Here is an 11,296-nt window from a genome sequence, read left to right on the forward strand (position 1 = left end):
AAATGTAATATAAACTTGATTTATCTTACGATGATCGTTCTGCAGTTTCACTTGAAGGATGCTTGCTGCCTGATAAAAATATCTTTAGGTCAGGAAATTTAAAAAAAAAAAAAAAAAGATTCACTTTTGTATTTTCCCCTCACATGGTGAAACAAACTTGCAGATCAGTTTTGGCTTTAAAAAAAAGTCAGCTAAAGAATTTTTTGGATTAACAAATTAAAGTTACATCAGAAAAATTGGCTTCAGCAGAAAGCATCGTGCTGCTGCCTTGCCCAGTCCCCGAAGAGTGCCCTTTGACATCATTTGCAATTGCAGGAACTCAGCACGACTTGGGATGGAATCCCGAGCTGCACGCAGAGCACAGGGTGGCACATGTGGCTGCCGGGGACACGGAGGGGTTCAGCAGCGGCGGCTGCTTCGGTAGTGCTGCAGGGGCACGAGGTGCAGCGCTTGGAGTGTTCATTGCCTACTTGTCCCCAAGAGCACTTGTAGAATTCGTTTCCCTGAAATAGGGATGTGAAAGAGCAGAGTGCATGGCACAGAGCTGAGCTTTAAGAGGTAGAATTTGCTCAGAAATGACGTTTCTCTTAGTTTCAGAGTACCTCCTGCAGACGTTAAGAAAATGGTAAGTACTGGCTGATAGTGCAGCTAGAAATGGCACGGTTACTAAGCGTGTTTCCCTTTGTTTGTTTGATGTGCTGGTAGGGCTTTCTGGTCAAGAAGTGTTCAGTGGGATTCACCAATAAATGAAACTTCCTTGAGGGGGTTGGGCGGGACGGCAGTATCTTCTACAAAACAGTTTTGTTCTGTAGCAAGGAAAAGGAAAAAAATAAATTTAATTTCCCTTGAAGAAGATGATGTTGGCAGAAGGAGCTAGGAAATGAGTAATTTAACTCCTTTTTATGTAATTAGTGTAACCAGACATGGTTTTATTTTAACATTTGCTTAATTTTTGAGCCAGATTTATTTTAAAACTCTGGTTGACTTCATTTCCTGTTCGCTCTGAATGTTCTTGTTTTCTTTTTAGCTGGGCTGCCCATTAGACTTATTCAAATAGATTTTTAATATCTCAAACTCATCAAATATTTGCTAAGTGGCCTTTGAAGTTGATTTGTATTTTATTTCATGTATTATTGAAAAGTTAAGAAGTAATAGTCTTTTTGTTCTTATTCAAGCTGCTTTTTATTTGTCATTGCAATACAATGGAAAAAGAACAGCCTGAATTGATTAAAAATAAATAAATAAAAGGCCTGGAAACTCAGCTAAGGATGAAACTCAATCCCCAGGCGCAGGCCTTTTTCCAGGTACTGCAGGAGTCTATGAAGATGGCTGCTTTCCCTTCACCTTCCCTCTGCTGTCGCGTAAAATCACCAAAGGACACCTGGGCAGCTTCGCCAGCACCAGGCTCTGCTCTTGCCCAAGCCCTGCTGGAGCTGCAGGCTTTGAACTGTCTGCCGTGTAAAAAGCCTCGTTCCAAAGTCCTTTTCTCTGTCTTTATTACATTCACTCTAGTTAAAATGATGCTAGTGACTGTGGCCAAAGTGACCGGCTGCTGCGGCTTGAGCAGTGTGTATATTTCTCAATACGCTTAGATAAGTCCAAGGGGAAATATGAGTGAAGGCTTCTAATCATGCTGCAGCGTGAGCTGCGGAGCTGGTGATGAACAGCAGGTTTCCATTGCGCCCCATCAGTGCGTCCTGCAGGCAGCACTGTGCCATCGGTGGCTGTGCGCTGCGCAGCTTGGTGCTGCTGTCCAAAGCTCGGAGCCCCGTGCTCTGGTTTAGATCTCAGGCCTCACTGCTGCATCGACTGGGCTCAGTTCTGCACTCCTGATCTCGAGTCCAACTGTGTGTGGGCTGTCTGTTCATACAGATAAATACAGCAGTGGGGCGGTTGTATGTATAGGACATGCTTGTCTCAGGTTGTGGTTTTACTGACTAAGATAAAACTTAGGCTTGTTATGACTCCTAACTATTAATTAGATCTTAATTATACAGAGAAAAAATGCACTGCAGTGAACATGCGAGTGATGGACATGTATTTTTAAGAGGCACGATTTCTGGGCTGGTCGCTTTTCAGATTTTTTCTAAAACATTCCAGCCCTGCCCCTGACGCTGTAGCTTTCTGAGCGCCGTCCAGTTCTTTGGTGGCTTCCATGCTGCACGGAGCATTCAGGGTTTACTGGCGAGAGATCACAAAAATCAGGCTACATCAGCTCACGAGAGGATGAATTAACTCTGTTTGCTTATAAAACTGACTGCTGCAAGTCATTATTGGTGGGACGGCGCAATGGGAGCGGATGGCTTTTAATAGCCCACATCAGAAGCGCTGCCCGGGGACCCGCGCTCCACGCCGCCGGCTGCGAGGTGGGACGAAGCTGCGGCTCGGCCCGGCACGGTGCTGCTGCCGTGCTCCTGCGGCGGCGCTCGGTGCGGGGCCGGGCACGGCTCAGCTGTGTGCCGACGGTGGCCCTGCAGCCACGGGCCCAGCACTGTGCGGGGATGGCGGGCGCTGGGAGAGCTGCGTGCGCCAGGAAGTGGAGGAGAAACATTCGTGGGAGGAATCGGGTTACAAAGAGAGCTCTGCTAACGTCATTATGCTGAAATAGTCCAGATTGCACGCTTCAGCCGCCCCTCCGCCTCTGGCAGGCAGGAGCAGGCAGGGGGCTGGTAAGCGTGCAAATGCATTCAGATACCGCTTCTGAACGGCAGAGCTCTCGGTCTGTGTGTGCCCTTGAGGTACTGTGTGGGCGTTTCTGTGATGGGGGCATTGTCGGCAGCAGCAGTGAGGGGCCCAGGTTGAGCGTGAGGAGAGCAGCCCGGCAGGCAGCACAGTCCAGCTGTGGCTGTGTGCTGAAATAAGGGAAAGACTTGGTGGTGGTATGAAATGTCTTTCAGAAGATGTTAACAAAGCTCAAAAGTTGTGTTCTGTTTAAACATAAACGCTGCAGTCTTTTTATCTTCCTGTGAAATCAGAGTGGAGGGCAAAAAAAAACAAAAGCGGACCGACCGTACCAACCTGGTGTGTAAAGACAGGAGCTCCAGACTGGTACCTGTGAGCCATCACCGTGTGTGGGGTCTGTAGGACCGGATGGAGCTCCTGGGCTCAGTGTGCAGCAGCTTCAGCACGGGTTGGTCTGGGGCTCCTGTTGGCCCCTCTGGGTATCCCCCACAGAGCAGATAAACACACTGCGGTCAGTTCTGCAGCATTGCAGCCCGTGAGAGTCCTGCACAGACCTCGTTAATCTAAGTGGCGTGCTGTGGGTTTGTAGACCTGTTCAAAGAACTGAAGCATTGTCTCGATTTTTTTTTTTCCTAATCTATTTTTTGCCTTTATCAGAATAAATGTGTTAATCTGTTGCTCCTCTAGGTTCGCTCTAGTTGCCAGGCTCCTGGCAGCTGTTGGCTTTGGGCACAGCTGTAAGAGTTTTTTTTGCCTTTCTTTAAGAAGTAAGTTCAGGAAAAAATCTGCCCTCGAGGTGATGGATAGTTTGTAGCTTGAATAAAAGCACCCTCCTGTGTTAGGACTAAGCATGACCGGGAGAAAGGAAAACACCACAGCGGGGCAGGGCAGTCCCTTGTCGGCTCAGTTCTGGAGCTGTGTGCAGCACGGGTTTGCCTGCGGGCTGCAGTGGAACAGGGCTGGCTGCAGCCCTTCGGGAGCTCCTCACAGAGCTGTGAGGTGGAAGATGGAAATGTGCCTCAGAAAGCAGTGGGTATTGTGCTGTCTGTGAGATTTTCTGCAGCCCGGAGTGACCCGATGCGATGGCAGGTTGGGGGGTCCCCCTTCCTGTTTCTGTTCCTGTGTTAGCTTACAGGAACGAGTGTATATTAAACAAAGGATAAACTTGCATAAGGGTATTTATCTCTCTCCGGGTAAAATCCATACTAAGACATGAAAGGTAAAAGCTGCATTAATTACTCAAGAGGGATTCAAAGCTCAGCAGTTTACTAGGATTGAAGGATTTATTGGAAAACAGTGGTTCTCATGTGTAACTCCAGGCAATAAACCTATTTAATTAAAGGCTTAATCTTCTAGTTGACATGTTTGCTACTGTTCCAGTAAAAAGCTTCATCTGTAGCCAGTTCTTGTAACTATACAAATAATAGTGGAATCCCTCATCTTTGTTCTTTTTATTTTTAACTGTTTAATTGTATTACGTTGGTTGTATCATAAATATTTAAAAGACTTTTGTGCTCTTTGAATCAAAAGCTTTACACGGCCCACATTCCAAATTACTTAAGTTCAGGCAGTGTATCCTTATGTCTTCCTTTTGCAAACTGAAGAATATTATTGGTTTATGTTTGCACTGACAATGTTAATCAGTACTGAGCAGCCGTTTTTTAAGAAATGTACCTGTTAAAGCTGAGTACGTGCAGGCATAGCTACATTGCAGCAGTGTCATTTCACATCAACTTACTCGAGTAAGTGTGAAATGGGAACTTTGAAAATAATTATTTTCTAAGATTTCATCTCAGTGCTTATTAGAAGTGTGTGTTGTATTGTGAAAGAAATGACGTGTTACCAGCAGAGGCATGGTGAGAATTGCTGGATGCCTGGATTACTTTGGTATGATCAGATGCAGTGATGGGACTAGTGAAATGTACGTAGCTGAGAAAGGAGAAAATGGGAGAAAAATATTGAAGTGAATAAAATAACGTTCTGAAATTAGATCTAGTTCTTTCCTAATCCTGTTTCAGCAATTAAGAAATGTGATGTTTTTGTGTTTTTTAACTGTGTGCTTGTACATCTATCCATGTATAATGCTTTTGTCCATTGCATATACAAAAACCACTCACATGCAGTGAAAATTACTGCTCCCCATGACTTTCCCTCCTGGATCAAATTGTTACAAGCCCTGCGGTTGACAGTTGCAGCGCCTTAAAGCAGTCTAACATTAATCGAGTCTTATCCTTCCCAGGTATAAATGAAGAATAAAATGTTGTTCTGTGGGGTAATATTGGAGAGAATGGTGAGGTTGTGACATTATTCCAGACAGGTGTTGGTCATTGCTTGGAGCACAGCTTAATCCAATGTGCTGTCATCAAGTGGCATATTGTAACAGCATCTTTCAACCCTTGCTGAGGTAGAACCTGAACTCTGATCTCTAATCCAGCAAATAACTTGTCTTTTAAAGTTCTGTTTTTGGACTACTTTCTTCGAATTGCATCTCTGACAGAAGTATTTGCTTTGCTTTCCTTTAGGTTGGGGCTCATCGGGAGGAAAGCGTCAGCCTCAACAGCAACCACGCAGTTCTTCCCAGTACAGTTTCTGCTCAGAGCACAGAACTAAATCACAAAACACAAGAGAGCTACAGAGGTAACTTTCAGCAGTACTGAATGCTGAACGGGGTCTGAAATGATCCAGAGCCAATGAGGGTTATAGATGGTGGTGAATGTTCATCAGTAGAGGGGATATGAACATAAGTAAGATAGAGAAAAGAAAATTAACTTCAATTTTAGATCTGTAACAATACCACTGTTAGGGATCACTGCAGTAATTTGGAGGACATCCTCGTGTCAGCCCTGCCCTGCTGCTTGGTGCCTGGTTTCCATAGAAGGCCCTGCGTGTAGCTGCTGCCTTCTGCTTTCAGTGGATGTAACCTGCACCTCCAGGGCTGCAGTGAGCTGATGCCCATTTCAGTCAAGCCCGTAAAAGGAGGTGTCTCCACACAGTTATTTACAGTTCCTTTAATTTTCAGTCCAAAGGAGAAAGCTATAGGAAACAGAAGTCCACTTGTTCATCAGCGTGCCTGTGCCGTGTAGGGCTGTGTATGGCAGGTGTGGCCTAGGCCCAGCCCTCTGTCACCGCAGCTGTAGACCTGCCCTCAGATTTGCAACCCAGACCTGAGGTGCAAATTTTCGTACTTTGCAAAATGCCCTTCCATCTTCTACAGCGTCTTTCGGTGATTAGGCTGCTCTGGATTAATTAAGATCCCTTTACGACCCCATGACACGTGTCCAAGTACAGCATTATTATTGGGGTTCATCTTTTGTTGCTGCTCACAGAATCATTAGGGCTGGATACGACCACTCAGGTCATGCAGTCTGACCCTGACCCACCCCGTGCTCCCTGACAGTGTTCCTTAGCGCAGCATCTCCACGGTTCTTGAGCACCTCCATGGACAGTGACTCCACACCTCCCTGGGCAGCTCGTTCCAGAGCCTCACTGCTCTTTCTGAGAAGAAATTTTCCAAGTATTCAGCCCGTTAGCAGATGTAGTTCTGTGTGTTGGCTTCCCAGAGTGCTGGCTGTGCTCTGGCCTGCCATCGCAGTGTCTGTGTGAGGTTACAGAGGTAGTGCCTGGCCCCGCGATGCTCACACGGATCTGTTTGTTCGCAGCACTGTCAGGTGGCTTGCAGAGCCAGTCTGTGGCTATAGGTCCAACAGAAATCAAATCTGAGCATAAGGAGAAGGATGAAAATATACATGAGCCTCCCTCATCGGATGACATGAAATCAGATGATGAGTCCTCCCAAAAGGATATCAAGGTTTCATCTAGAGGAAGAACAAGGTGAGTTGCTGACATGAACGAGAATTTGTGCCTCATTAATGCTCTCCATCAGTTGGAGATTTTCTTTAAGTTTGGTAAGTTTATTTCAAAGCCTTTGCATTGCCTCAGTGCGTACATCAATAGGCAGCTGAAATACAGTTTACAGTATTAGTATCTACTCATATACAGGATAGAAAATTTTTTTCCTGGAAAGTCACCTGAAATTCCCAGGGATGCCCAGAGATGGCTATCGTGACAGACTAGAATGGAATGGCTTGGGTTGGAAGGGACCTCAGGGATCATCAAGTTCCAAAGAGTGCTTGAGACACAGCCTTTGTACTTCAAGTGGGAGCCAGTAGTGGTGGAGAGCTGTGTCCTGGTGAAATAAGTGAAATGATAAAAGTAATGATAAACATAAATGTGTTTAGCTCTAAATTGGGTATTAAGGGAGGAAAAAAAAGTTTTAGAGCTGACCAGGCAAATCTTTTAGCAACAGTAAACCTTCTGTAATGAGCACTTTTAATGGCAGTTTGTTGGAATGCCTTTATATTATAAGCCAATACATTGGAAACCAGCAAAAACTATTTGTTGAAAATGATTCATTCTTCATCTGAAAAGACAGCTGAGTGTCCCAGCAGTTGAAAGGTGTGTCAGATGCTGAGTCGAGCAGCAGTCAGTGTTCCTTTTGCTTCCAAGGCAGCGCGTTTCCTCTGCTCTGCCTAGAACTGCTGACAGTGTGTAGGCAGTGTTCTGTGGATATTCCTTAGGCAAAAGCCACTGAAGTTTTTTTTAGAAAAGCGTGAGAGAGAACTGAAGCATTAATATCTAATCTTTTTTTATTATTATTTCATACATTCAATATGAAATGCAGTAAATAGGAAGAGGTTTTAATTTCTGAGAGTGAGACTTCTGAACTAGTGGGGTGACTTGCTTGAATTATTAGTGATATTTTGATATACTTTTATTTATGCTTTCTTGCAGCAGTACTAATGAAGATGAGGATTTAAACCCAGAGCAGAAAATAGAAAGAGAAAAGGAGAGAAGAATGGCAAATAATGCCAGAGAGCGTTTGCGTGTACGAGACATTAACGAGGCGTTTAAAGAACTTGGCCGGATGTGTCAGCTTCATCTGAAGAGTGAGAAACCACAGACAAAACTGCTGATTCTTCACCAGGCTGTGGCAGTCATCCTCAGTCTGGAGCAGCAAGTGAGAGGTCAGTAGCGCATCCCTGTGCTGCGGCACTCAGTATGGAGCAGTGTGGGATAACCCAGCGCACCGGTTGCCAAAAGCATTTGGCTTCTGTAGCTGTGTTCCGAGCTTTTTAGGAGGAACAAGGAATTGCTTTCTAAAAAACAAAGGGGGGGGAAGGGAGCGCTGGGTGTGTGCTCCATCTTGTTGTTCTTTCCTGTGCCGCACAGCGTTTTGTTACCACGTGCTCTAGGGGAATTAGTTAAGCCGTTGACACATCTTGCTTTTGCAGTTCAGACAAGTGCTCGTTCAGTAGTACAGATGATGGAGCAAAGCAAGATCTCATTGAAGATGAACCGCACACAACTGAGATATTAAATGTAGTGAGTTAACTGCATTTCCTCAGGTTTCTGCATTAAGCGTGTTGTAGGGAGAAGGAGGGAACCTGTAGCTGTTATTTGAGTCTGGGTTCATTTTGCATGAATTTTCTGTACCCTGTTCCATGGGATTTTTCCAGATAAGAAATAAATTTACTGATAGCTGCAGAAGGAAGAATTCTTTTTGCAGTTCACTTTCTTTTAAGGAGAGATGATACCTCCAGGAATTGTATTTAGTTTTTCAGCTGTCGCATTCTTGTCTGTCAGAGAAGCTATTGAAGAGTTTTAATCTCAATTTAAACCTAATTTCAAAGATGCATATAAAATTCTGAGGCACCTCTGCCACTCACAAGCTGTCACTTAAACTGGTGAGCATCCTCTTTCTTTGCTCCCTTGAGCTGTTAAATAACCATCTTCAGCATCTCTCTGCAAGTGCGTTGAGATGGGGAGAGTCTTTCAGATGTTGATGATGCCAGTGGTCATATTTACTTGAAGTGCTACATTTCTGAATCACTGATGTCACTGAATGACATCAATGTCTTATTTTTGTGTACCTTATTTTTATTTTATTTCCAAATTAGCTGCTTGCAGTGAAGCAAAGCAATTGTTAAAAGTCAGTGCGGAGTGACAAAGTGAGTGACCTAATGCAAACTTTTATGTAAGGATAATGTGCAAAGGATTTTTGGACAGCTCTGCTGACCTGTCTTGAAATAAATGCAGTATCTCCAGTCAGAATATTTGCAAGGCATATGCAGAAATTGGTGTTACTCTGCAGATCAGATAGCAGCTAATCTTAGCATTTCTGAGACTTCGACCTTGGGGTTTTTTTGAAAATGCTCTTCTGTCTCTGCAAGATGAGATTGACTGTTATGAAGTCAGAAGAACATTAATGGCTTTTAGTGGTTAAAAAACATCAAACAGGCTGTGTGAAAACGAAGGAAATCACTTTGGCTTTGGTCAGAGGCTGCTTCCAAAATGTAACACTGTTAGAAACCTTTTCCCTAAACAAACTTGCAATTAATGTGGACTTACCCTGCAGACAGATTAAACTGAGGAATTTCCCTTCCTCGTGCATACGTCTCACCTTGTGCTCTACTTGCTGTGCATTGGAAGGCTGTGTTCCCTGCTTCATCTCACCCCGTTTTTCCTTGCACCGTTCCGGTCTCCGTTAAGTATCCTGAAACTGAGTGACCACAGCTTTATGTGGCATCCAGAGGAGCTTTAACTCTTGTGTTATCTAATGGCATCAACCATTTCTTCTCTGTTGGTAATGGATCTTCTCATGCTGTGTTTGGTGCTATTCAAAATGATGCATTTCAGATGTTAATCTTATAACTGTAAGCTAGCGTTCTTTTAATCTCCATTTCTTAAATGACTCTAAATTAACTTCCTTTTGAAGTTTCTGCATAATTAAATCTTTCGTAAAACGTCAAGGCCAGCTACATTTGAACCTACATGAAACCTACAGAAAAGGTTCTCTGGTTCTAGTTCTCTAGTTAAGAGAAGTTAGCATTTGTTTCTGGGCAGACTCTGTGGGAGTGATGTTCCTTAGGAGTTCCAGCAGGAGGCTGTTGGTAATGGTTTGGATGAAAACAGAATTAGCAAGTCTGTGCAGAACTGCCTGTCACATTAGCTAGAGAAGCACCCTGTAAAATGGCCGTGGGTCAGCAAACTGTGGCTAACAGAGGGACTTTGTGAAGAGGAGGGCTAGAGGTTTTGAATGAGCTGCTGTTGCCTGGTCAGTTTCGGCAGTCTCTTCACAGTTAAAATTGTACCTGCAATCTTAAGGTGCAAAATAGGGTTGCTGATAGCTAGAAAAATGCCCCAGCATGTCGATTAAATTCAGTATGTACTGGGAAGAAAAACACTTCTTTCAGCTGACAGAATGTATTACATACCTTTTGTCTTTCTGGCCACTAAGATTTGTCTCTTACAGTCTAATTCATGAGAAGCCATTTTGAAGAACAGAAATGGTTGAGTTTCAGAACCTGTCAATTATTTGAAAACTAGATCCACATCTCCATCTATGAAGCTGAGTGGAGAAGTAGAAGCATGCTGCTGCAAGTGCTTCAACAGCCCACAGCTGGCAGTTACAAAAGTACTGGCTTTACAGTGGGACAGGAAATAGGGTAACAAATTCCTTTTGCTCTCTGTGACTAAATCTGAAGAATATGATGATGGGTGCTGGATGATTTCACAGACTTGGGGTATAAAGAGAATTGCTGACTTTAGAAATTCTACCTCCTGCTCTCAGAGCAAGCTAATACTGAAGGTAAAGAAAGAAGCAGAAATGTTACTAAAAGCTGTGTGATGTCAGAAGGGTTGGTGTGACTTCAGCTATCAACAAAACTCAAAATTCTTCGATTTGTTACAAATTACGGGAAGTTTTTCTCGGTTTGCATTTGTAGCAACTTTCTGTGACAGAGAGGCACTTCTTTCGCAGTGTTTTTAAGGTGTATGTAGGCAGGAAGTAACCTCTTTTTTTAAACACCAATTTAGGAGCTGCAGGGCTGGATTTTCAGCAGAGCCTGTCTGCAGCTTTAGGCACCTGTGCTTTAACATACACCTTTAAGAACTCAGGGATGCTGCATAGCTATTTTTATGGCAGCGTCGATACTCCCTTTGGTGTCAGCCTATGGGATGTTAATTTTCTATTGCAGAACGAAACCTAAACCCTAAAGCAGCCTGCCTTAAGAGAAGGGAAGAAGAAAAAGTTTCTGCCGTATCGGCAGAGCCGCCAACACCACACCCAGGAAGCCACCCTGGCCTGAGTGAAACTACCAACCCTATGGGTCATATGTGAACACCAGCCAGGTAGGTCTCTTGTCTGGGGCGGGGTGCCTGGGGTGACGCTGGATCTGATTGTTACATTCTGTTGGCTGACATTTGGAAGATGATCCGCTTATTCTAAGCTGTGGTGCTGCCTCTAGTATAAACTTCTTGATGTTGCCAAGTACTTTCGTATTTCTCAGCACAAGCAAATTATGCAGGTTTGTGTAGTTTGATAATAATAATGAGATTAGAGTGAAATTTTCTTCTTTTGCATGTGTTTTTGTTTATGGATAAAGCTCTTGGCTCAGGTGGCCTTCTTGGCGTCACATCAGAGGAGTAGTTAGCAGCTTGCTAGATAAGCCAAGAATAATAGAGATTGATTATATATACTTAAGTGGTCTAAATATCACTTTTGTTCATTTAAAAATCCACGTATTGCTTCCCAATGCTGGTAAAAACAGCTAGA

General features: G+C 44.0%; 1 protein-coding gene across 11 annotated transcripts in view; it reads left to right on the top strand.

Annotated features, from left to right (window-relative positions):
* The window catches only part of TCF12 (transcription factor 12), a 158,014-nt gene that overhangs the window by 143,479 nt on the left and 3,239 nt on the right, over positions 1-11,296 (top strand). For 8 of the 11 annotated variants that reach the window (XM_052672619.1, XM_052672617.1, XM_052672621.1 and 5 more), the window contains 4 exons: positions 5,205-5,319; positions 6,342-6,513; positions 7,474-7,706; positions 10,719-10,872. In XM_052672619.1, coding sequence (XP_052528579.1) covers positions 5,205-5,319; positions 6,342-6,513; positions 7,474-7,706; positions 10,719-10,861 — 663 coding nt within the window. In that variant the 3' untranslated portion in view covers positions 10,862-10,872. The remainder of the gene's footprint in view (positions 1-5,204; positions 5,320-6,341; positions 6,514-7,473; positions 7,707-10,718; positions 10,873-11,296) is intronic. The other 3 variants (XM_052672622.1, XM_052672624.1, XM_052672628.1) reach the window with 1 other exon arrangement.

This window comes from Tympanuchus pallidicinctus, unplaced genomic scaffold (assembly GCF_026119805.1).
Source record: "Tympanuchus pallidicinctus isolate F22 unplaced genomic scaffold, pur_lepc_1.0 scaffold12, whole genome shotgun sequence".
NCBI lineage: Eukaryota > Metazoa > Chordata > Aves > Galliformes > Phasianidae > Tympanuchus > Tympanuchus pallidicinctus.